Raw genomic sequence first — 27,611 nt, 5'->3', positions numbered from 1 at the left:
GGACAGATTGGCCCGGCTGACGACGAACATTGAAAAACTGACTAACTCTATTGCATTAATAAAGCACCTTGTTAAATGTGTAAAACATGTCTGCATCAGTGTTATCTTGTATTTACATACAATGTTACATTAGGCTGTTACACATGTATTGTCAGAGAAGTACTTGTATAAATAGGTAAACCACCTTCATACGAGCAAGGACAGAAAACAAGGCAAAGTGAGTACAGTACACTTACTTATTCAGTAAGTTATGGGTCAAAGTATTTGGTGAGTACATTTCTAACTCTTCTGGCTTCAGTCTCGTTGTCGTCTGTTCTGAAATTGTTAGGTTGAGTTCAAGAAAACAATGAAATAGCGCGCTGCTGTCTGATAGCGTTTTCAAACGTCTCCAGTTACCCCGTCCACACTGATCTGCCCGAGCAGTGTTTTCAAAAATATCCACCTTGGAAAGCGGTTTTGAAAAGCTCCGGTTTCAGGAGATGAAAATGCCATTTTAGTATGGACGGAGGGTAAAAACGAAGAGAAAAAAGCTTCGGTTACGGATTTATCTGGTGTAGTGTGGACATAGCCTAAGACAGACACAATCTATTTCAATGATCTACATGAGAGAATCAAGTAGAATATATCCATGTTAGCTGGTAATACCAAGCTGAGCTACAGAAAATAACAAATCCTTTACTGAAGGGCCACAGATACTTAGTTGCTGAATTGTCAGAGCACAACAGCACAGAAACAGGCCAGGCCCAGCCAGTCCGTGCCAACTTGTTTTCTAGTCACACCTACCCACACCCATAGACCTCCATACTTCCCTTATATGTTGCAATTGAAGATAAACAGATTTTCAAGACGTTAAGACACCCAATATTAGTGCCATGAAATTACACTGAAGTATTGAACTGCAAAAGGATCCAAGAACTTGAACATTTGTAAGAAACAAAAGGAAGCAAGCCATAAATAATGCATTATGGCCCACCCCGGTCCTTCTCTACTCTTCAATAAGAACACCACACCCTATCTCCCATTTATTAATCAATCCTCATTTTAATCTGGTACATTGCAACTCTAAAAAACATCAAGAGAGCTGTTAAATATGGGTTGAAGAAGGCAGCATGACATTGCATTTATGGTCTTTTCCATGAAGGCAATTTTAACCTATTTTGTTTCAATAACCAGAGCTGTAGTTGATGGTTGCATTCCACTTCTTAAAAAAATCTAGTCAGAAATATTAACCTGACTATATCATTTTAATTTAATGCCTAAAAGACCCATACAATCAAACAGCCTTTGTTTAGAAAAAATGCTCCAATTTCCTTTATTTTTCCACACTTGATTGATCAACAACAAGCCTGTGTTTTTGTAGAGTTTTTCATGACTTCAAGATGTCTCAAAGTTTCCTACAGATGAGGCAGTTCTACTACTTAGTTAAGGCTTCCACCTGTGAACTTAATGATTTATCAATTAGCTGAGAAACCACAACATCTTTGAACATGAGCATCTAATGCTGTTTGTTGTGTAATTTTTGTTAAGATTTTACTTCAAATCCTTAAAGGATCAGCAGTGAAACCTTGAAAAGAAAAAGCACTTTGTAATGCCTTCCTGCAAGACAATTTTTTTAATTGACTATGAAGGAATAATGATTGGAAGTAAAGTACTCACCAACTGTTATCTCCCATCTTTTCAACCTCCAATAAATCCACACAATTAGCATAATAAAATTATCACTACAGACTTAAACAAGGCAACTTAATCTAGAATGTAGCATTTTCTTGGCAAAGGAAAAACCATGCAAAAACAGGCCAATTGGTCATTAATTTTACATGTCTCAGTATTAGGTGGGTTCTTGCTTCAGTGGGATGAACTATCGATTGTTTTTCCTTTATTATTAATGATGTACAAAGACATTCATTTCTCTGAGGAACACCCACTCCAGTCTGCTATCATCATCATGATGCATCATCTGACTACTGTCCAAAGGGCTACAGCGATGCATCCAGAAGAACTCTTCAAGGTGTGCATCATTTTCAGATAAAAATGGAAATGATTGGACCTTCTTTTATCATTTTTTTAAAAAACAGACTTTTCACAAGATTCACTTTAAAAGTCTAAATGTATGTATACAGAATCTTCTTTACATGTTTTTAGCTTCCAAAAAAAGTTTCTATGTACATATTCTTTAAAAATTCGAACACTTGTCCTTTCCTGGAAAGATTTCTGAAGACTCAGTAGCACATCTTAGTCAGTTAAAAACTGCCATTCCCTTTCATGGTGGCTGCCCAGCCGTAATGTCTGTTGAGCTGAGCTCAGGGCCATCTTCGTTACTACTGTCCATATCTTGTTCCATGGCTGAATAGTGTACAGACTCTTCATCGGCAATCCGTTGGCTGGTAAAGTTTGTGATGTCCAAAAGACCACTGGGTTCGACCACTACATTTGAGCTGGACTGACTGGGTATGGAATACTGTGGTATAGACTAGGACAAAAAAAGAAATGGTTCATAGAATCATAGCAATTACAGCACAAGTGTTCAGCATCTATGCAAGTACTAAATCTTTAAGTGCCTATTTATCTGCATCCAATATATTACCGAAATGTTTCAAGGGCCACATTATCTAACTGACTTGTGTGGAAACCTATTCTAGTAACATTTTTGTTCACTCCTCCACAGTAGGGTAGTAAATAACCAGTATTGATATATTGCCTTCCCAGGACGTACAGCCATCTCAATACATTCTACGGCTTAAACAGTAATTCTGGAGCAGCACAAGAAGCAAAAGCCCTACCATTGAGTCAAGGCTGTCTCCTGTAATCTTGCCAATTGGATGAAAGACTGTTTCACTTCAACAACATTACTCATTTTGAAAGACCCAATTAGATTACTTGCTTAATTTTCAAGAAACTTCATGCTACTTTCATGCGATCCTCCATTCTCTCTGGGTTGTATATGGTAATATATAGCATGTTTATTTGCTTTGAACTTTGAACTAAAGCTTTTCACTTTCGGTATATTTAATGTTTGTAATCCCTCTTTATAACCAAAGTTTCATTTATAACAAGTTAAATGAACATGCATTGAACTCACCACAGTCTAACCAGTGGTGACAAATACTCATCATCACCAGGATTTTGCTATCAATAATCAAATAAATATTTGGAATATTAATTATTAATGGAAGAAATTTCAATTAATCAATAATTCATTAATTTAAGAAATATTAATTCCCCATCAAGATAGTTGTTAAAATGATTTTGAAACAGAATCCACACTGAAAAATTGTAGGAGAGTACACCTCAAAAATACTATGGTTGTATTGTAGTTATTTACGAAGAACAAATTACTTTAACGTAATTAGTGTAGAAATCCTATTAGCAAAATTCAGTTGTGTGCAACGACTTTTCCATTATTTTGCTAATTACCACACAATACCAGCTGATGAGGAAAATATATTGCATCTTTGCAATCTCAGAATGAAATTAAAAGTCATGGCCTAAATTGTAAGAAATCAGTTGCACAAGAATAGAACAAAAAAGTGTTAGCTTGATGAAGAATCAAATGAGAAAGTAAAAGGGAAGGAGTCCTCTAAAAGGGTAGTTAAAAGACAATGTAATTAATCTTTATTTCAATACCATTCTGATGGAATCTCAAATTACTTGTTCCCTTCATAACTCAACCGTCATCCTGATGGTCATCATTTGCTTATTAATTTGTTTTCTAAAACACCCAGATGATTATGCTCCATTTTGTGGTAAACATAGTGGGTGGAAGGGGCCTGTACTATGCTGTCACGTTCTACGTTCTATACTAAAATGTACTAACACCAAACCTTAACAGGCCAATCTTGGTGCTGTTTTTTGTAGAAGGTTAACTTCTAAATACAGCCATTGAAAATAATCCCACTGACATTACAGTATTTTTATTTGATTCTACTTCGAGATATACAAAGCAGGCTGTACCGGCCCAACGAGCCATGCCACCCAGCACGTACCTACCGAACCTTAGCCTCATCACAGAACAGTTTACAATGACCAATTAATATTTTAGGTCAATTCATTTTTGGAATGTGTGAGGAAAACCTCACAGGGGCCTTCTCTCTCTCTCTCACTCACTGCTCCCGAGGGAAGGACCCTGCATTTGAATGATCTCTCTCTCTCTCTCCTTGAAGCTGTCGGAGGGTGTTACCAAAGTGCTGGGTCTGTGGTTTGTGGATTGGACTGTATAGTTCAATTGGACTCTTATGATTTTGCGTTCTTATACTCTGTGTTTTTGCTCACTCTTTCTTGTTGCCATTTGCGCAACTTGTTTTTTGCATGTGAGGAGTTCGTTTGATGCTCTTGTTGCCCTTGGCACGGTTTTTTTTTGCGTGTGAGGGGTTTGATGTTCCTGTTACCATTTGCGCAATTTTGCAAGTGGGGGGGTTGATAGTTTTCTCTGAATAGGTTCCACGTTTTCTTTGTTTTGTGGCTATCTATGGGAAGACAAATCTCAGGGTTGTTATTGCATACATGCCTTGATAATAAATGTACTTTGGTTCATGGGGTGAACGTATGAACTCCTTACAGACGGCGTCAGAATCCTGACACCCTGAGCTGTAATTGTATCGTGCTAATTGCTACGCTACAGTGATGCCCCATTACAGATAAGCTCCCCTGATATATTAATTCTCTAACAAGAAGGTTGTTAGAATGCTTTTGGTACAGAAGTGTGGACTGAGAATTTGTGGGAGAGTTGTAGTGCAGTTATTCACAAAGAGCAAATTACATTAATGTAATCGCAAATATAACCGCTCTAATTAAGAAGGGCGAGAGAAAGCAAGAAAACTAGACATTAATTAGCCTTACATTAGTAGCAGGGAAAATACTAGGACATGTCATTAAGTGGCAAAAGGACATTAGATCAATAGCACTGGGCAGCATTAGCATGGATTTACATAAGGGATAGCATGACTGACAAACTTGCTGGAATTTCGCTTCCAGGTTGAAACTATCTGAGTATGTAAGGACAAACTGATTGATACAGTGCACTGTCAAATGAGGAGAAACAAAGATAATTTTTTAAAAGTACATGGCATTCAAAATAACTCAAAGACATAGAGCAGGAATAAAACAAAAGGTCTATTTTCAGGCTCAGAAGTTGGTGTAACCTGCAGCGATTGGTGTCCAGATTTTCACAACCTATATTAATGATTTGGAAAAGAGGATCATATCCACATTTGAACACTATACAAAGCTAGGTGGCAACATGAGGGACTTCAAGGGAAATACAGTGAATAAGTAATCGGGCAGGCACATGATAGACAAAATATAATGTGGAAAAATGTGTGGCCATTCAAGTTAATAATAGGGTGTCTGCATACATAAATCACTGAAAGGTAATTTCCAGGCATAGCAAGCAATTAAGAAGGCAAACAGTACATTGGCCTTTAACATAAAAGAAGTTGAGTACAAAAGTCATGATGCCATGCTCCAAATGCACAGGATCCTAGCCAAAATACATCTGGAATAACATGTATAGGTCTGCTTTTGCCAAAGGAATGGTACAAAGATTCACAGTATATTTATTATCAAAATATGTGCACGGAATGCAACTCTGAGATTTGTCCTCCCGCAGGCAGCCACAAATGCGCATACAATTGAAACCGTGCAGCAAATGTGCACCAGACTGATTCCTGCAATGAAAAGTTTGAGATCAACCAGACCAGGCAGAGATATCTAAGTTCAGAACAACAATGGGTGACGTCACTGAAACATAAAAAACTTCTACGGGATGAGGGGTTATCGCCCCAGCTCAAGGAACATCTTTTACATTTTACTCACAGTAGTTAGAAGAATACAAAAGCATAATATCATTTATATGGACAGAGGCTTCAGAATATGAAACACAAAGCTCCAGTTGGGTACACCAAATAATTAGGAAGGCAGTAACAGTGGCATAAAATGCCAGCGTCAGGGACGTCTTGGATTAGGTCCACAACATTCTAAAAGGGGAGGGTGAACAGCTGGAAGTCATGGTGCCTATTGGCACCAATGACATAGGTGGGAAAAGTGAGGAGGCCCTGAAAAGAGGATTTAGGAAAGTTAGGTAGAAAACTGAAAAGCAGGACCTCCAGGATAATGATCTCTAGATTGATGCCTGTGCCACATGCCAGTGAGTATAAGAATAGGGTGATTTGGTAGATAAATGCATGGCTGAGAAACTGATGCTAGGTGCAGGGTTTCAGATTTCTGGATCATTGGGATCTGTTCTATAGACAATAGACAATAGGTGCAGGAGTAGGCCATTCGGCCCTTCAAGCCAGCACCGCCATTCAATGTGATCATGGGTGATCTTCCACAATCAGTACCCCATTCCTGCCTTCTCCCCATATCCCTTGACTCAGCTATCTTTAAGAGCTCTGTGTAACTCTTTCTTGAAAGCATCCAGAGAAATGGCCTCCACTGCCTTCTGAGGCAGACCATTCCATAGATCCACAACTCTCTGGGTAAAAAAAGTTCTTCTTCAACATTCTAAATGGCCTACCCCTTATTCTTAAACTGTGGCCTCTGGTTCTGGACTCCCCTAACATCAAGAACATTTTTCCTGCCTCTAGCATGTCCAATCCCTTAATAATCCTATATGTTTCAATCAGATCCCCTCTCATCCTTCTAAATTCCAGTGTATGCAAGCCCAGTGGCTCCAATCTTTCTACATATGTCAGTCCCGCCATCCCGGAAATTAACCTCGTGAACCTACGCTGCACTCCCTCAATAGCAAGAATGTCCTTCCTCAAATTTGGAGACCAAAACTGAACACAATACTCCAGGTGTGGTCTCACCAGGGCCCTGTACAACTGCAGAAGGACCTCTTTGCTCCTATACTCAACTCCCCTTGTTATGAAGGCCAACATGCCATTAGCTTTCTTCACTGCTTGCTGTACCTGCATGCTTACTTTCAGTGACTGATGAACTGGACTCCTAGATCTCGTTGCACTTCCCCTTTTCCTAACTTGACACCATTCAGATAGTAATCTGCCTTCCTGTTCTTGCCACCAAAGTGGACAACCTCACATTTATCCACATTAAGCTGCATCTGCCATGCATCTACCCACTCACCAAACCTGTCCAAGTCACCCTGCATTCTCCTAACATCCTCCTCATATTTCACACTACTACCCAGCTTTGAGTCAAATTTGCTAATGTTACTTTTAATCTCTTCATCTAAATCACTAATGTATATTGTAAATAGCTGCAGTCCCAGCACCGAGCCTTGCAGTACCCCACTAGTCACTGCCTGCCATTCTGAAAAGGACCTGTTAATCTCTACTCTTTCTTTCCTGTCTGCCAACCAATTTTCTATCCATGTCAGTACCCTACCCCCAATACCATGTGCTCTAATTTTGCCCACTAATCTCCTAAGTGGGACCTTATCAAAGGCTTTCTGAAAGTCCAGGTACACTATATCCACTGGCTCTCCCTGGTCCATTTTCATAGTTACAGCCTCAAAAAATTCCAGAAGATTAGTCAAGCATAATTTCCTCTTCAGAAATCCATGCTGACTCGGACCGATCTTGTTACTGCTATCCAAATGTGCCATTATTTCATCTTTTATAACTGACTCCAGCATCTTCCCCACCACTGATGTCAAGCTAACTGATCTATAATTCCCTGTTTTCTCTCTCTCTCCTTTCTTAAAAAGTGGGATAACATTAGCTATCCTCCAATCCTCAGGAACTGATCCTGAATCTATAGAACATTGGAAAATGATTACTAATGCTTCCACGATTTCTAGAGCCACCTCCTTTAAGTAACCTGGGATGCAAACCATCAGGCCCTGGGGACTTATCGGCCTTCAGTCCCATCAGTCTACCCAACACCATTTTCTGCCTAATGTGAATTTCCTTCAGTTCCTCCGTTACCCTAGGTCCTCTGGCCACTATTACATCTGGGAGATTGTCAGCTGTGTCTGTTCTGGGTTAAGGTACAACGGGCATGACCTATATAAAAGGGGTATGTTACACCTGAACTTAGAGGGACCACTATTGAGATGTAGAATCCTTGTGGGTGAAGCTTAGAAATTGCAAGGATAAAAAGATCCTGATGGGAGTTACATACAGACCTTGGAACAGTAGCCAAGATGTGGGCTACAAATTACAATGGGAGATAGAAAAGGCATGTCAATGTTATGATAGTCATGAGGGGTTTCAATTTGCAGGTAGATTAGGAAAATCAGGTTGGTGCTGGATCCCACAAGAGAGAATTTGTAGAATGTCTACCATATGTCTTTTTAGAGCAGTTTGTGAATGAACCCATGAGGGGATCAGTTATTCTGGATTGAATGTTGTATAATGAACTGGATTTGATTAGGCAGCTTATGGTAAAGGACCCCTTAGGAAGCAGTGATCATAGTATGATAGAATTCACCCTGCAATTTGAGAGGGAGAAACTAAAGTCAGCTGTATCAGTATTACAATGGAGTAAAGGGAATTACAGACGTGACAGGATAGCTGGCCAAGGTTGATTGGAAGGGAACACTAGCAGGAATGACAGCAGAGCAGCAATGGCTGGAGTTTCTGGGAACAATTTTGAAGGCATAGGATAGGTACACCCCAAAGAAGAGTACTATTCTAAAGACAGGATGACGTAACTGCTGCTGACAAGGGAAGTCAAAGCCAACATAAAAGCAAAAGAGAGGCATGTAACAGAGCAATCATTAGTGGAAAGTAAGAGGATTGGGAAACGTTTAAAAACAGAAAGCAACTAAAAAAAGCCACGGGGGGGGGGGGGAGAAGGTGAAATATGAAGGTAAGTTAGCCAACAATATCAAAAAGGATACCAAATGTTTTTTTCTTGGACTACTAGAAAATGACACTGGAGAGGTAGTAATGGGGGGGTGGGGGGAGGGTCAAGGAAATGATGGACAAAATGAGTAAGTATTTTGCAACAATCTTCACTATGGAAGACACTAGAAATATGCCAGAGGTTTGAGAGTGTCAGGGGGCAGAATTAAGTGCAGTTGCTATTACTAAGGAGAAGGTGATTGGGAAACTGAGAGGACTGAAGATAGATAAGTCACTTGAACCAGGTGATCTACATCCCAGGATTGTCAAAGAGGTAGCTGAAGAGATTGTGCAGGCATTAGAAATGATCTTTCAAGAATCAACAGATTTTGGAATGGCTCCAGGGAACTGGAAAATTGCAAATAACACTCCACTCTTTACGAAGGATGGGAGGCAAAATAAAGGAAATTATTGGCTAGTTAGCCTGACCTCAGTGGTTGGGAAGATGTTGGGAGTTGATTGTTAAGAATGCAGTTTCGAGCTACTTAGAGACGCATGATAAGGTAGGAAAAAGTCAGCATGGTTTCCTCAAGGGAAAATCTTGCCTGACAAATCTGCTGAAATTCATTGAGGAAATAAAAAGTTGGATAGACAAAGGAGAATTTGTGGATGCTGTGTACTTGGAGTTTCAGGCCTTTGACAAGTTACTTTGACATGACAGTGCTTAACAAGAGCCCATGGTATTACAGAAAAGATACTAGCATGGATAGAGCATTGGTTGATTGCCAGGACACAAAAAATGGAAATAAGAGAAGCCTTTTCTGATTGGTTGCCGGTGACAAGCAGTGTTCCGCAGGGGTCAGTGTTGGGACTGCTTATTTTTATGTAGTATGTCAATAATTTGGATGACAGAATTGATGGCTTTGTGGCCAAGTTTGAGGACGATATAAGACAGGTGGAGAGCAGGTAGTATTGGGAAAGCAGGGTAGCTGCAGAAGGACTTAAGACAGATTAGGAGAATGGGAAAAAAGGGGCAAATAGAATATAGTGTTGGGAAGTGTATGGTCATGCACTTTGGTAGAAGGAATAAAAGGGTAGACTACTTCTAAATGGAGAGAAAACTCAAAAATCAGAGCTGCAAAGGGACTTGGGAGTCCTTGTGCATGAGTCCCTAAAGGTTAATTTGCAGATTGAGTCTGTGGTGAGGAAGGCAAATGCAATGTTAGCAATCATTTCAAGAGTAGAATATAAAATCAAGGATGTAATGCTGAGGCTTTATAAGGCATTTGTTAGACCACACTTGGAAAACTGTGAGCAGTTTGGGCCCTTTACTTAAAAAAGGATGTGCAGAGGAGAAGGTACAGAGGAGGTTCACAAGAAAGAACCAGGAATGAAAGGCTTATCATTTGACATTGGAAATGGTTGAGAGGAGATACACAAGAATGATTCCAGGAATGAAAGGCTTATTATATGAGGGTCGATTGATGGCTCTAGCCTAGATAGAGTGAATGTGAAGAAAATGTTTCCTATGGTGGGGGAATCTGAGGGTACAGCCTCAGAATAGAGGAATGTCACTTTAGCCAGAGGGTGGAGAATCTGTGGAATTCTTTACCAGTCAGCTGTGGAGGCCAGGTCATTGGGTGCACTCAAGGAAGAGGTTGATAGGTTCTTGATCAGTCAGGGTGTGTAAGGTTACAGGGAGAAGGCAGGAGAATGGAGTTAAAAGGGAACTGGATCAGCCATGATGAAGTGGCAGAGCAGACTCAATGGGCCTAATTCTGCTTCTAATGCTAACACTATTACAGTGCCAACAACCTATGTACAATTGTTCTCCACATGACTGTGGGTGTAATTGGGTAATGTAGGCTCACTGGTCTGGAAGGGCTTGTTATTCTGCTGTATCAATAAAATAAATAATCTAGAAACAGGTGTCACAGGTTCAAATTAAGGGGCAACCATTCAAGACCGAGAAATTTTGTCACTCATGATACAAATCTACTTTTTTTCCATTAAGGAAATCAATGAATGTGTGGCTGGGTGCTGCAGTGTCGCCAAGGCAAGAAATTAGATGGCAGAGTAGACTGCTTATATGTTTAAACCATATCTTTTTATCTTGACATTCTCATTTTTAGTTTTTCTATTCATCTAAGAATATCAAATATTGTTTGGTGGACAAATATGATATTGGTTGGATGAACTGATCAATTATCCCTTGCTGGTTTTCTCTCCAGTAAGTTGATCATAGTTAGTTGCAGTTGTGTGTCCTCTGACATTAAATTCATATAATCCAGCCTCATCAGCAAATATCTGCAGTTTACGTTACACAATCAAGCTCAGATCTGACACACAGTCCAATCTACAAAGCACAGAAATAGATCTTTTGGCCCAACTCATCGATATTAACAAAGTTGACTAACTGAACTAGTCCCATTTGCCTGTGTTAGGCCAGTATCTGTGTCAACTGCTAACATCCATGCATATGCCTTCCCGGTAAGTGTTATTGGATAGTTATCTGCAACAGAAAGACCAAATTTTCCAAAAGCTTTATCTATTCCAGGTAAACTAACTCAAACTCATAAACATCAGGCATTGAATGTAGGACCCTCTTGAACTGTATGGGTCAGCCACACACTAAGTGGGAATGTTTCAACTCAGCTCAACATCTGAGATTAAAGTGAAAGTCATAATCAAAATTCTCTCTCCAATACTTGTCTTCTCCTGTTTTCTTCTGCCCTTCATGAAGACAGGAACAAGCTTTCATAAGTCCTGATTTAAAACAAAAAATATTACTGCAACATTTATTTCTTCAGCCAGATGTTGAAAGACATGGTAGACCAAACTAGGTCACACTCTAACTGCTAAAACAAGAAGGGGAATGGAGGTCTAGCTGATCAAACACTAGTGTCCTATAGCTGGAGTACATCCAGAAGTAAAAATCAAATCTACAGCATTAAGGATTTTTGTTTCCGGTTATTCCATACCAAGATTATGCTGTTAGATATTTTTGCATGCAGTAATGTATTTTCAGCAAAGTCAGCCACTTTAAAGGACCAACTTTATTTGTAATATATATTCACATGTATTAGGGATTTGCTATGCTGCATGCAACAAAAACAACATTCAACAATTATATAGCATAAAGAATTATAAGAATATTAGAAGTACAGATATGGAATAATATATACCAGTATGTATTTGCAATGTAAAGAGCATTATAAAAAGTGGTTTAAAGTTTTTACAGTACAGTGACTGAGGTAATAGATGGGGTGGCAGGGGTGGGGGGGGGGTGGAAGCTAACTGGAAAGGTTGATCAGATTAACTGCCTGGGGGAAGAAACTTTTAAGATGGTGTGAAGTTTTTCTTTTACTAACCTGATAGCACCTTCTGGAAGGGATCTTTTAGAAAAGGCAGTGTTCAAAGCATGCAAAACATGAGCTAAAGCTTCTATTTTATATTGAGTGTGTTTGTGTCAGGCACAACAGGGGGAACACAAGTGGACAAGTAACTGAAGTGCAAAAGCCACCTTGAACCACCCACACTGCACTCGGAACAGAACTTCAGGAATCATCACCAAAGACCACACCATCCAGGCCATGCCCTCTTCTCACTGCTGCCACCAGGAAAGAGGTACAGAAGTCACAGGATCCACACCACCAAGTTCAAATACAATTATTACCCTTCAGCCATCAGTCTCCTGAACCACCATGGATAACTTCACTCACCTCAACTCTGAATTGATCATTGAACACAACCTCTGGACTCACTTTCAAGAACTCTACAACTTATGTTCTCAGTTTTATTTACTTATTTATTTATTATTACTACTACTTGTTTAGTTTTGTATTTGCGCAATTTGATAGCCTTGGTTTGTATGCATTTTCATTGATTCTATTGTATTTCTTCGTTCTACTGTGAATACCTGCAGGAAACTGAATCTCAGGGTAGTATTTGGTGATAGACAAGTACTTTGATAATAAATTTTCTTTGAATTTTGAAAATTTGTTCCTTCAAAGTGCTGCTAATCCGCCTTAGGTTCTTTTCTGTCCTGGTGTCGCTGACATGTGATAGGACACAGCATCTGTGCATTATGTGCACATTAAGACTGTGTCAAGATTTTAAACAGATATACATACGCTTACCTGAATAAGAATATCTGCGGATATTTCATCAAACTTCTCCTGTGTTACATTCTGAATTTGAAGAAAATGGCTTTGAGTAGGTTTTCCAGATCCCTCTGCTGCCCTGGGTGGGAAGGTGTTCTCAGGGTTCTGTTTGCTCTCCTGTTCCTTGGCCGCGGATGCCGCAGCCGCTTTTTGAAACTGACTTGAAGGAGCTGACTGCAGTGTGCTTACTTTCTGCACAGTAGATTTCTTTTCTTTTCTAGCGTCTACATTGGAGGCTTCCTCATTCATTTCGATCTGGGCCTCCATCATTGACATCTTTAAAATATCTGTGTCCATTGACTTTTTGGAAGACTGCACCGTGTAATGGTTTGTTGCCAATACTGAACCCTCTGAGCTGCCACCGGCCGTTTTCATGATGGTGGTGGCTTGGTAATTTCCAAAACATATTTTGGTGACTGCTGCTCCTTGGGTTATGATGGGCGGATGTGCCTGAAAATGTCAACAGAAGCCCTACAATAATCATTAAATGGCAATGGGAGAACAGAGCACAACAGTCTGGAATTCTTTTTAAATTAGTGTGTCAAACCACTTCCGATGAAGGGTTGCAACCGAAACACTTATCCATTTTCCCCTTGACTATGCTGCTGCAAATCTGTAGGCAGAAGGGATTAGTTTAGTTGGCCACTGAATTACTAATTTAGTTCAGCATAACATTGAGGGCTGAGGAGCCTGTTCCTATGCTGTACTGTTCTATGCTCTAGCATTTTTTGTTTTCATTTCAGTTTCCAGCATTTGAAGTTTTATTTAGTGCTCTGTATCCCAAAGAGGAATGGAGCTTCATGTTTGATCCTGGTCCATACTTTTAAACATGACCACGGTATGCCACATTAATGATAAAGGTATAAATTGGACAGAGCTCTCTTTTTCTTGATGCTATTCAGCAAGAGCTCCTCAAACTTGCTTATGCACCAGTGTCCAGGATTAGGCTTGGCTGTGAAGCTGCCCACATATATTTAGATAGCCTGCCTATACTTTCATCAATTTCACACGGGTTGAGCAGCCACTATACACAGAATACAAGGATGGTTAGTATCCAGGGTATTACATCTTAACAAGGGAGGGAAGAATTTTTTAAAACACTTTAACTGCATAAAGAAATTAAAGTACAGGGTGGTTTTAAAAAAATAAATTTGTAATACAACTTTGCCTAGCTAAAAATCTTGAAATACTACTTCAGACTTATCCCTTTGGAGATTACTTTTTAATATTTCTTAAATCTCATCAGTCTTGGTTTTATTGGCTAAAATACTACAAATTGATTTCTGTACAAGGTAAATTAAGTGTGAGTGAATACAAATAGAAAATGGAAGTTTTACCAATGTGGTGGCATCAAAATAATTTCAATTTTATTTCAGAACCAGGCGAGTCTTATCCACTGCACCAAACTGCATCTGTTCTGCCTCTACATTGTTAATTTCAGTCCTCAGAATGGCTGATCCAGATAAACAGGAATGTATCACACTGGTGTAGTAAAGGACATTGAGTCTTTCGCTGAGAAAAAAATAGAATCCAGAGGCACCTAATCTTCAGATCATCTCCCAAAGCAATTTTCCTAACCAAGGGTCACAGTAACCAATACTACATGGAAGTTAAAGGCCAGGTACAAACAATGTAGGGCCACTATTGCATATTACACACAACCCACTTCCCAATAAGCTAACATTAGCTGTATCGTCCTTTGTTCTTTTCAACCTTGCACACCAACTTTCCCTTTTAAATCCATTTATGCTTCTTACTCAGCTACAATTTGACGGTTCAATATTCAATTCACTTTCAAGGACTCTACAAGAGTATCTATCTATCTATTTATTTATTTATTCTTGTTTATATTTGCAGTTTGTCTTCTTTTGCAAATTGGTTGTTTGTCAGTCTGTGTAGTTTTTTCATTGATTCTATTGTACTCCTTTGTTCTGTGAATGCCCACAAGAAAATGAATCTCAGAGTAGTATATGGTAACATGTACATACATTGATAATACATTCACTTTGAACTTTGAAATCACTTAGGTTAGTTGTTCACTAGTTATAAACTGGCTCTATTGGTGGTTATCTTACAGCTTGAGTTTTGGACTCTTTATAAGGAAGCATCTATGCATGTCCTACCTACTACTTCCCTTGTTACCTCTTCAATCTTCCTTAGTAATTACAACCATATAGATATCTTGCTGAATTTTTGATGTTAATCCTTTGTATACAGTTGCTGAAAGAATAATTTGAAGAAAGCATGCTTCTAATTCTCCTAATCATACATGTGGACTGCTGACTATTGACACTGAAACTGGGAATAAACAATGAGGAATAGCATTACAAAGCCTCTAGCCCATCAAAAATCTGTAGGATGTTAAAGCACTTTGCTGCCTTTTTACTTAAACATTTTATTTTAGCTTTGAAATCCAAGTACACATCTTGGAAAGATAATACAATTCCAAGTGAGCAGGCTTACTGTTCTGTACTGTTGTACTGTTGACACTATAGTCTTGGCAAAGCGGCTGCTACCATTCTCAGGCTGAACTGAAATTAATAAACAGTCCAGAGGGTTTTAAACTCGAATGAGTCAAGAAATCCTGAGCCAATTAGTGGAACGAACAGAGAGCTAAAGATAAGATTTTCTGTTCCAGAAGGAAGAAATCCTAAAAATTAATTTAGTTAAAAACAAAGGGTTGTGAATACAGAATAAAATATCCCCAAAGACAGTTACAAATAAGGGCAACTATTAAGTAAATGGAGTAAAGTTGGACATGAATAACAAAAGAGCAGTCACATGAAAGTTCCAAGAACCCAATAATATCATACATTAGTAGATGGCAATGGCTGTAAACTATAGCAACGTCTAGTTTAAAGTTTATTTTATTTAGAGATACAATGCAGAATCCGCCTTTCGAACCAGTCTGCCCAGCAAACCCTGACAACCCCAATTTAATCCTAAGCCAATCATGGGACAATTTATAATGAGCAATAAACATAGCCGGTATGTCTTTGGACTGTGGAAGGAAACTGGAGCACCCAGGGAAAACCTACACATTTCACAGGAAGGACATATAGACTCCTTTCAGAGGGCACCAGGATTGAACTCTAAACTCTGATGCCATGAGCTGTAACAGTTTTATTAACCACTAAGCTACCATGGCACATTGAGGTCCAGAGATCTCGAGTGTAATTCCTCATCATCTGAACTCATTCTAACTTTTACACTCACTTCCTCAAGTTCTTACTTAATTACCACTAGATAAACATGATCATTTTAATTGTGCTGAAGTTTAAATAATTATTAAACCTCTTCAAACTCCTTAGTTAAAGAATAAGTGAACAGAATTTAGCCAGAACAACAGCAGGTTTAACCTTATTTCTCATGTCAGTTAGGAACAAGATAAGCAAAGCTTTGGCTATTTATTGTGAAGGGGGGAATTTAGTCAGAGAGTGTTACTTGATGACTTTTGAGATTTTATTTTAAAGCATATCCTGAACTCTATGGTATGGTAGCATCAGAGTTCAGAGATCAATTCTGGCATTCTGCATAAGAAAGTTTGTACTGTACATCTTTTCCATCAGTACGTGAGTTTCATCTGGATGCTCTGGTTTCCTCCTACAGTCTAAAGACTTATCGGTTAGCAGGTTCATTCGTCACTGTAAACAGTCCTGTGATTAGGCTACGGTTTAATAGGGTTTGCTGGGCAATATGGCTTGTTGGATCATAAACACCTGTAACCATCTGTATCTCTAAATAAATAATTAACTAGCCCGGTCGCCTTCCTTTGCTGGAGTCTCTGAAGCAGTTATCATAAATTTAATTTTTATAATTTAGAAATACAGCACGGTAACAGGCCCTTCTGGCCCAACAAGCCTGCACCTCCTAATAACACCCATGTGACCAATTAACCTATTAACCCATACAACTTTGGAGGAAACCGGAGCAACCGGAGGGAACCCACACCGTCATGGAGAGAATGTACAAACTCCGTACAGAAAACGACAGAAAATGAACCCAAGTTACTGGTGCTATAAAGCATTATGCTAACTGCTGCATTACTGAGCAGTCCCTTGTTGACAGAAGTTTTGATTAGGATTAAGAATGCAATAATGCAGTGTTATTGTCTAACTTCTGTTTCCATTGAATAATGCTCCCTAATGGTAATGTAGGGTTTATGAACTGAACCATATACTCAAAACTATATTTGTTTTCTTTATTGAACAGGGTGTAAATCATGGGTCTGTGTATCACATCCAACAGAAATGTTCTCTTTTGTCAATTCTTTGTGATTTTCAGCAAATATTTCATGACTGCTCTGTGCTTTAGGTCCAAGTTCTCAATGACCAAGTCCTAGCCCTAGTCATTTTCCACAAGAGCCCGAATAATTTTCCTGCCAGGGTGAGTTTGAAATGCATGCAAATACAAACCAAACAGCTACAGCAATTTCAACTGATACTGAGCATTCAAAAAGCTCCCTAACTCATGGTTTACAGCATGGTAAAGACTTGAGAGGGTGTACATGATGATAAGAGGTACAGATTGAGTGGACAGTCAGAGACACACTCAAAATGCTGGAGGAACTCAGCTGGTCAAGGGAGGAGAATAAACAGTTGACATCTTAAGCCAAGACACTTAATTACGACATTCCTGGTGAAGGGTCTTGGCCCAAAATGTCGACCATTTATTCCCTTCCATAGATAGCTATCTTTCCTGCTGAGTCCCTCCAGCATTTTGGGTATGTTGTTCTGGATTTGCAACATTTGCAGAAGCTCTTGGTGTTTACGATAGCCAATCTTTTTCAGAAATGCCTAATACAAGGGAATATAGTTTTAAGGTGATTGGAGGACAGTATGTGAAAGGGAATGTCAAAGGTAAATTTTTACAGAGAGTGGTGGGAATGTAGATTGCCTGCCAGGGGTGATGTTAAAGCCGGATACATTGGGAACATTTAAAGGACTCTTAGATGATAGAAAAGTATAGCACTATATAGGAGAGAAGAGTTAGATTGTTCTCAGAGTAGTATATAAGGTCAGTGCAATATCATGGGCTGAAGGCCCTGAACTGTGCTAGAGTGTTTGATGTTCTAAAACATTCATAGCAATTAATGACGGTACGTCACCTTCAGCTTGAGTGCAAATGAGCACTTTCAAAAAGATGCTATCATTCACTTCAATCCCTGGCTTTCCTTAGACCACAGCAATGAGAAAAAGCACAGTAAGTATTAAACCCTATATTCACCCTCGGTGTTACCTGGCCAGGAAGATGCTGCTCCGTTGAGACGGGCTGTTTTATGGCTGGCTGCGATTTATCCGGCTGATGCTGTGGATGTGGGGACTGCGATCGTGGTTTCTGTTGTGCTTGATGCAGCAGCTTTGGAAGTTGCTGTTGCGCTTTGACTGCTATCACCTGCACCATGGCTTGTGGTGCCTGGGTCACTGCTGTAGATACTTGCTGCAGTGTTGGGGATTTGGTCTGTGCCATCTCTTGAGGTTGATGTGCTTGCTTCTCTTGAGGCTGTGCTGGTTGTATTGAGGTGTTTGACCTGTAGAAGAGACCTGTTTGTGGGTCCAATGTGTCACCCTCTTCTACTTCACTTTGTTCAGCCTCAGAGTCCTCCTGTTTGGCTACAGAACTTTGCTCCGTAACTGTTTGTAATTTTATCGGGATCTGCATGGATAAGAATCAGACTTATTATCATAGTATATGCAATAAAATTTGTTGTCTTTGTTGCAGCAGTACATACATTGCATTAAAATTAATCTAAGTTACAACAATAATAAACAGAATTTAAAAAATAAATAGTACCAAAAAAGAGCAAAATAGTGAGGTAGTGTTCAAGGACCACTCAGAAATCTTATAGCAGTGGGGAAGCAGATGCTCCTAAAACAATGAGTGTGTGTCTTCAGAGTCCTGTACCTCAATAGTGGTCATCATCATCATCAAATGCCATGTTGTATGCTCTGGGTGATCACAGTCTTTTCGTGACCATGATTGTCTTTGGTAAATTATTCTATAGAAGTGGTTTGCCTTTGCCTTCTTCTGGACAGAGTGTTTCCAAGACGGGTGACCCCAACCATTATCAATACTCTTCAGAGACTGTCTTTCTGGCGCCTGTGTTTGCATAACCAAGACTTGTGACATGCATCAGCTGCTCATATGACCACCCACCACCTGCTCCCATGGCTTCACATGCCCCTGATGAGGGGGTGGGAAGGGGTATAAGTAGGTGCTACACCTTGCCCAAAGATGACCTACAGGCTAGTGGAAGGAAGGAGAGCCTTACATTTCCTTTGGTAGAGACGTTTCATTACCCCGCCACTCCTCTCATTACAGGTAGTAATGGAAGGGCATGTACTGGATGGTGAAGGTCCTTCATAATGGATGTCACCATCTTGAGACATCACCACACGGTCAAAGAGTTAGGTTTTCCATATTTATATTCCAAATAAACCACTTTATAATGGAGCAAACAGACCTTTACAGAGAACTATCAGCACACAATGTAAATGACTGAAGCACCCAGCAGCATCATGAGGAGAGAAATTGGTGATGGTTCAGTTCAAGTGTCCTTCATTAGAAATGGGAAAGTGAGAAAACAAGGGTGTTTGGCTGGGGCGTGGGGGATATCAGTAAGAACATAGGAAATAGAACATATCATATATCAGTAAGAACATAGGTGCAGACTGAAGTTGTTAGGGTATAATTTCAGAAATAGCCATGACTATTTGGAATTTGTAAATAGAATGGCCAGAGAAACTGGGTATTCACTTGTAATTTTTGCTTTAAACAATTACTATTTTGTCTGCACTGGGTTGGGGGGGTAGACTTTGTTCTGTTGGAGCCACAAAGCTGGATGATTTGACACTTGAACAGCCTTTCCTGTCTTTAAGTGATCACTAAATGATGTTGTTCGAGACCTAGTTATCAAAGTTTACATATAAAAACAAGTGAAATGGAGCAAATCAGAGAGCAATTCTGCTAACAGGTTCACTGGTCATTTTTGTTCTCCAAAAGATACTGGTGTCATTCTACACTGCCAACATAGAGAGCATCCTCACAATCAGCCATTACTGTCTGGTCTGGTATAGCATCCTCTCACAATATACAAAAACTACAGTGTACTGTCAAGTCAGCTGAAAAGGTCACTGACTGCAGTCTACCATCACTGCAGGACTTTTATGTGTTCACGACAAAAGCAAACTGCCTTTTCCAAACACTACCCACACAAAATGTAGAAGGAACTCAGCAGGTCAGACATCTATGGAAATGAATAAACAGATGATATTTCAGGCTGAAACTCTTTAACAGGATTGAAGGGTCTTGGCCTTCCAAATGCTCCCTTATGTATTTGTACACATTTATTCCATATTTGCATTTTGACCTGTAACTTTATTTTTTATATAATTCTTTATTCTGATAATTGTTCAATGTTGTTGCCAACGTACTACAGTAAATTCCTAATACCTGTAAACAAATATGGTGCATAAAGTTGATCCTATATTCTCGTTGTTTTGAACACTTTACTATTTTCACAATGGCTGCATTTGGTTTATATCTGAGACAAACATCTGGTACAATATAAACCAAGTTTCTTTTTATTCCAGTGTAATGGACCGTGGAATGATTGCTGGTATCAGATGGGTTGGGTTGAGTATCTCAGAAACTGATAAACTTCTGAGATTTTCACACATAACAATCGCTAGAATTTACAGAGAATGTAGTGAAAAACCAAAAAAAAAAGCATCTAATGTACTTGTTTCTTCCCCATTCTGATGTTTGGTTTGAACAACAACTGAACCTCTTGACCATGTCTGCATGCTTTTATGCATTGAATAGCTGCTACATGATTAGCTGATTAGATATTTGCATGAACGAGGTGTACAGGTGTATCTAATAAAATGGCCACTGAGTGCCTGATGACCCTACATGTCTGGCAGAATCCCTGCTTTATGCATTGCATAAACTCTCAGTGAGTTGGGTATTGAAAATGATACACAGGCATACCAGTAGTCCAGCCTACCTCAGTGACAATTCAAGGATTCACAAAGTCAACAAGAAACAGGCTCTTCAGCCCAACTGTCCATGTCTATCAAGATACCCATCTAAACTAGTACCACTTGTGCCCCCCCCCATCACTTTAAATCTTTCCTACCCATTGCATATGATTTTCCAGTGGTCTGATATCCACTTTCACTTATCTTTTACACTTCAAGTATTTGAAGAAACTTTTGGTATCCTCTTCAATATTATTGGCTAGCTTATTTTAGTATTCCATCTTTACCTTCTTAATGATCATATTGTTCACATGCCTGATGCCAGACACCCAAAATACACACATCATTTAAAAACACAAAAAATCCTGCAGCTGCTGGAAATCCAGAGGAACACACACAAAATGCTGGAAAAACTCAGCAGATCAGGCAGCATTTATGGAGAGGAATAAATAGTCAGCATTTTGGGCCAAGATCCTTCATCAGACACACAACTGCAAGTTGTATCATGAGAGAGTACAAGGCAGATAGTTAAGAGATTCAAAACTTCCAAGGAACAGTAAAACATCACCAATGACTCCTGGCAATGTCTATCCCACAGCCACTCAAATATGCGTGCAGGATTCAGAGTGGTATTATGAATGATAAGGCTGCGAATTGTGGAGGGCATCTGGGTCTAAGTAAACAGCATTAGGAATAATACTACCCACCCACCTGCTCCCATCACACTCTTGCTGATCCATCAGTGGAAGAATTTGCAGTTCTCATATTAGCCTCTCTAGCCATCTCAGAACCAGAGTGGAATAAGAACTCAGCCAATGATCCAGCTGACCAGCAGCTTACTGACAGCTCTGCTCCTCCTGTGAGAGCAATAAGTAATTGCAGTGGTAACTTGATGCAATGAATGGGAAAAGTGAACACTTCCAAAATTCACAGCAGCAAGCTCCAGTGTATCACAGGAACCCTGGTCAGCAATCAGCTTATCACAAACCATAAGACATATGGGCAGAATTAGGCCATTCGGCCTATTGATTCAGCTCAGCTCCACCATTCCACTTTCAACCCCATTCTTCTGTCTTCTCCCTGTAGCCTTTATCAATTAAAAACCTATCATCCTTCATTCTAAATATACCCAATAACTTGGCCTTCACAGCTGTCTGTGGCAATGAAATCCACAGATTCCCCACCCTCTGACTAAAGAACTTCTTCCTCATCTGTTTTAAAGGAACATCCCTCTATTCTGAGGCTGTTCCTCTGGTCTTGGCCTCCACCATGATTGGAAATATCCTCTCCATATTCATTCTAACCAGGCCTTTCTATATTTGATAGGTTTCAGTGAAATCCCCACTCACTCTTCTGAATTACAGCAAGTATAGGCACAGAGCCATCAAAACACTGCATAGGTAATTTAAAAAACACCACCAGCAGTACAATTTGCTGACAGGTTGGACACAGCATCTGCGACGAGTAATTACCTGCTGAAGAATGTGTGTGACAGCAATCGCAGAGGATACTGGGACTGATTTCACCCCTGTGGAATGCTGTGCTGTCTGTTGCTGTTGACCACTTGACATCAGTGATGTCAGTCCCACTTCACCAGAACCAGCGCTTGAACTGGAAACTGCCGGCTTGATGCATTTACCTATGGTGTTAAGAATGAAAAGTCAATAATAGAACCAGTAAAAAAAGAAGCGAACAATATGATTCTGAAAACTGCACCAATGTACAGACTGAAACAGGAAGTGGGGGAAAATCTCAAAGAAAATTTATCAAAGTACGTATGTCATCATATACTACTTTGAGATTCATTCGTGTTCAGTTTTTTATTGATTCCATTGTATCTTTCTGTGCTACTGTGAATGCAAGAAAATTAATCTCAAGATAGTATATAGTGACAAATATGTACTCTGATAATAAATTTACTTTGAACTCTAAACAAAGACTGACAAATAACCAAAGTGCAAAAGAAGATGAACAGTGCAAATACAAAAATAAAGTTAAAGTAGTAAAAGTAAAATGTCTAGTTATTAATCCAAGTGTAAACTTCTTGCTTCATGAAATCCTCCTCACAATTAGTACTAGTGGGAATATTCTCCCAGGAAACCACATCTGGTACATTTTCTAAATGGCTGGTCTTGCTATTAATGTTGTGAAGCTGTGACATGGTATTTGTCTCTGCATCCACACCCACAATATTTGCCAAGTGCTAACGTAGAATATACAAACAGCTATCAATATGGCTCTCTTTCATTATTCAACAAAAGAATCACTGCACACTGACATGATTTGAAATGTATAGATCTAGTTTAGCTTTATTTGTCACAAGTATATTGAAAAATCAAAACATGCAGTGAAAATGTACAATATCAATGACCAACACAACCTGAAGATGTGCTGGGAGCAGCCTCCAAGTGTCACCATGCTTCCAGTGCTAACATAACTTTCTTACAGCTTATTAACTCTAATCCATCAGTGTGCGATCTTGAGAACATCGTTGAAGCTTGGAACAAGTTAGCACTCTGTCCAATAGTGGGAGAGTCTAAGACCAGAGGGCTTAGCCTCAGGATAGAGAGGAACTTTTCTTTAAAACAGCAATGAGAAGGAATTTCATTACCAAGAAAGTGGTGAATCTGTGGAATTCATTACCACAGACAGCAATGGAGACCAAGTCATTGAGTATATTTAAAGCAGAGTGTGATACGTTCTTTATTAGTAAGAGCATCAAAGGTTATGAGAAGCCAGAAGAATGTGGTTGAGAGGGAAAATACATCAACCATGATCAAATGGTGGAACAGTCTTGATGAATTGAATGGTTTAACTCTGCTCCTATGTCTTACTGTTTTATGGTATATGGGAGGCAACGGAGCACCCAAAAGAAACTCACACGTTAACAATGACATTTAATTGAAAAACCAAACACCCATTAAAATTCTCAGAAGGACAAAGAAAACAATTCTAGAAACTCTCAGCCGGTATATAACATATGGAAGAAGGGAAAAGAAATTAATATTTCAGAGAGAACACCTTTCATCTACCCCTTTACCTGAAAGAGTTATAAAGGAACCAAAGACCCAGATCTAGATGGACTGTATGATCTAATGGAGCATGGAATAATGCAGCAGCTCACTAACCATGTACAGTTCTTCATTCAAAAATGTTTAATGTCATTTCATGTACACAATGGAGAACTGAAATAATTGTTATTCAGGATCCAATGCAGCACAAGTAAAGCACGAAAGATAAAGAACACAATAATTACAAAACAATAAATATCAATTCTTAATATAGCTTATATAAACAGATTGACTAAGGTGACGCTAGGCTGTATATAAAGTGAATGACAGGAAATAATGAAGTAATGGAGTTCTTGGATACAGGACCACTAGAAAATGAGGCAGGAGAAATAATAACAGGGGACATAGAGTTGGCTAACGAACTAAATAAGCATTTTGCATCAGTCATCACTGTGGAAAATACACTAGCAGTATGCCTGATGTTGTAGTGTGTGAAGGAAGAGAAGTGGGTGCAATTACAATTGTAAGAGAGGTGCTCAAAAAGCTGAAAGACCTAAAGGTACACAAGTTAACTGGACCAGGCAAACTGCGCCCTACAGTTCTGAAAGAGGTAGTGTTACAGATTGTGGTGGCATTAGAAATGATCTTTCAAAATTCATTGGACTCTGGCATGGCGCCAGAGGACTGAAAAATTGCAAATGTCACTCCAGTCTTTAAGAAAGGAGGAAGGCAGCAGAAATATAGACCAATAAGCCTGAACACAGTGGTTGGGAAGATGTTAGACTCAACTGTTAAGGATGAGGTGATGAAGTACTTGGGTGACACAGGATAAGCTAGTAAAAAGTCAGCATGGTTCCCTTCAGAGAAAATCCTGCCTGACAAACCTGTTGGAATTCTTTGAGGAGGTTACAAGTAGGATAGATAAAGGGAATGCAGTGGATGTTGTATATTTAGACTTTCTGAAGACCTTTGACAAGGTGTCACACATGAGGCTGCTTACCAAGTTAAGAGCTCATGGTATTACAGGGAAGTTACTAACTCAGCTAGAGCATTGGCTGATTGGTAGGAGACAACAAGTGGGAATAAAAGGATCCTTTTCTGGTTGGCTGCCAGTGACTAGTGGTGTTCCGCAAAGGTCAGTGTTGGGACAGCTTCTTTTTACGCTGTATATAAATGATTTAGATAATGGAATAGATGGCTTTGTTGCCAAGTCTGCAGATGATACGAAGATTGGTGGAGGGGCAGGAAGTGTTGAGGAAACAGGTAGGATGCAGAAGGACTTAGACAGATTAGAAGAATAGGCAAGAAAGTGGCAGTGAAACACAATGTTGGAAAATGCATAGTCATGCACTATGTTAGCAGAAATAAAACTGCAAACTATTTTCTAAATAGGAAGAAAATCTAAAAATCTGAGATGCAAAGGGACTTAGGAGTCCTTGTGCAAAACAGCCTAAAGGTTAACTTCCAAGTTGAGTCGGTGGTGAGGAAGGCAAATGCAATGTTAGCATTTATTTCAAGAGGTCCAGAATACAAGAGCAGGGATGTGATGCTGAGGCTTTATAAGGCACTGGTGAGGCCTCACCTTGAGTATTGTGAACAGCTATGAGCTCCTCATCTAAGAAAAGATGTGTTGGCATTGGAAAGGATTCAGAGGAGGTTCACAAGGATGATTCCAGGAACGAAATATGAAAGATGTTTGATGGCTCTGGGTCTGTACTCGCTGGAACGTAGAAGGATGAGGGAGGATCTCATTGAAACCTTTCAAACGTTGAAAGGCCTAGACAAAGTAGATGTGGAAAGGATAATTCCTATGGTGGGGAGGTCTAAGACAGCCTGAGGATGGGGGGGGGTGTCCATTTTAAAAAGCGATACGGAGAAATTTCTTTAGCCAGAGGGTGGTGAATTCATGAAATTTGTTACTGCAGGCAACTGGGGAGGCCAGTTCGTTGAGTATACTTAAGGCAGAGTTTGAAAGGTTTTTCATTGGACATTGCATCAAAGGTTACGGGAAGAATGCTGGGGAGTGGGGATGAGGAGGAGAAGGATCAGCCATGATTGAATGGCGGAGCAGACACGATGGGCCAAATGGCCTATTTCTGCTCCTATGCCTTATGGTCTAAAGCCCTCCCCACCACCCACATACTCTTGCTATGCTACTGTTAATAGGAAGGTTCAGAAGCTTCAGGAGCCACACCAGGTTCAAGAACATTTATCACCCCTCAACCATCAGACTCTTGAACCAGAGAGGACAACTTCACTTGCCTCATCACTAAACCATTCCCATAACCTGTGGACTTACTTTCAAGGCCTCTTCATCTCATATTCTTGATACTTATTGCTTATTTATAATTATTACTATTACTTCTTTTCTTTTTGTATTTGCACAGTTTGTCATCTTTTATACATTGATTGCTTCGTCTTGTTTGGACAGTCTATCCTTGACTCTATCGTGTTCCTGTATTGACTGTGAATGTCTGTAAGGACTGTGTACTGTGATATATATGTACTTTGATAATAAATTTACTTCAAACTTTGAAGAAACTATCCCTTAAATAAATTGTTTTTCTATTTCTTATTAATTTTTCTTTAGTCTATAAGTGAATAAATCAGTAAAGGCACAAAGTCCACTTTCAAAGTGTTTCTACTGGTGAGATCTAAACTGTCTTGGATCCCAATCCCAATTACAGAAAAAAAGATTAGATATGATCCTTCAAGTGTTTACATACAGTTCTTATTTTATATATCTGTATATTCGGAGGCGTGTTGGTGCATGGCCAAGTGGTTAAGGCATTTATCCAGTGAAGTTTGTCTGAAGGTCACTAGTTCGAACCTTGGCTGAGGCCGCATGTGTGTCCTTGAGCAAGGCACTTAAACCACACATTGCTCTGAGATGACACCGGCATTAAGCTGTATGGGTCCTAATGCCCTTCCCTTGGACAACATCAGTGGCGTGGAGAAGGGAGACTTGCAGCTTGGGCAACTGCCGGTCTTCCGCAAAAAAAAACCTTGCCCAGACTTGCGCCCTGGAAACTTTCCAAGGTGCAAATCCATGGTCTATCAAGACCAACGGAGGCCTACACACACATTTTGGGAGGCACTTTTATGTCAAAAACAATGCATTTCACTGAATGTTTTGATGTACCTGTGACAAATAAAACTAGTATTTTAATCTTGCACACACAGTTTGATTTTTAATCTTATATAGTTTGCCAGTTTCTTGGTTTAATGAAAACAGGCAGTGCCAAAAGGACTGTGCAACAAAAATTATAACCATCTGTTGATAGCGAGTGAAAGTTCAACATGAAGTGTGTTGAATGGTGTGCCAATTTCCTTCTGCTTATCAACTTAAAATTCTAGTCAACGCACAAAAGAAATTACACTAATAACCCCAACACATTAGAATTTCTGCATTTGCTGGAGGAGCAATTTCCCTGTCCCACACAGAAAATTTCCTGATTTCATCTTTGACAACTAGATCAGAAACATTTAATGTTGCTATTTTGTAACTTGTCAAAGTGACTGGAAAAATGATATTCTGTAGCTTGATTCATACCAAATTATGCCCGAGATTATATGCTTAAAAAAAATCACCCCATCGTAAAAACTATCCTTCCTTGTTTGCTTCCTACATCTTTATGCATCTGGCACTCAGCTGCTTCAGACTTTTATCTGAACTGATTCCACAACCTATGGGCTCACTTTCGA

General features: G+C 39.5%; 1 protein-coding gene across 7 annotated transcripts in view; it reads right to left on the bottom strand.

Annotated features, from left to right (window-relative positions):
- Positions 1-1,597: 1,597 nt before the first annotated feature.
- The window catches only part of emsy (EMSY transcriptional repressor, BRCA2 interacting), a 107,042-nt gene continuing 81,028 nt past the window's right edge, over positions 1,598-27,611 (bottom strand). For 4 of the 7 annotated variants that reach the window (XM_059963691.1, XM_059963692.1, XM_059963693.1 and 1 more), the window contains 4 exons: positions 22,368-22,534; positions 18,152-18,568; positions 12,890-13,363; positions 1,598-2,470 (listed from right to left, as the gene is read on the bottom strand). In XM_059963691.1, coding sequence (XP_059819674.1) covers positions 2,261-2,470; positions 12,890-13,363; positions 18,152-18,568; positions 22,368-22,534 — 1,268 coding nt within the window. In that variant the 3' untranslated portion in view covers positions 1,598-2,260. The other 3 variants (XM_059963696.1, XM_059963698.1, XM_059963697.1) reach the window with 3 other exon arrangements.

The sequence above is a fragment of the Hypanus sabinus genome, chromosome 3 (assembly GCF_030144855.1).
Source record: "Hypanus sabinus isolate sHypSab1 chromosome 3, sHypSab1.hap1, whole genome shotgun sequence".
In the NCBI taxonomy this organism is placed as follows: domain Eukaryota; kingdom Metazoa; phylum Chordata; class Chondrichthyes; order Myliobatiformes; family Dasyatidae; genus Hypanus; species Hypanus sabinus.
Note: the sequence above shows the minus strand (reverse complement) of the source record. Positions and strands in the feature narration are given on the sequence as shown.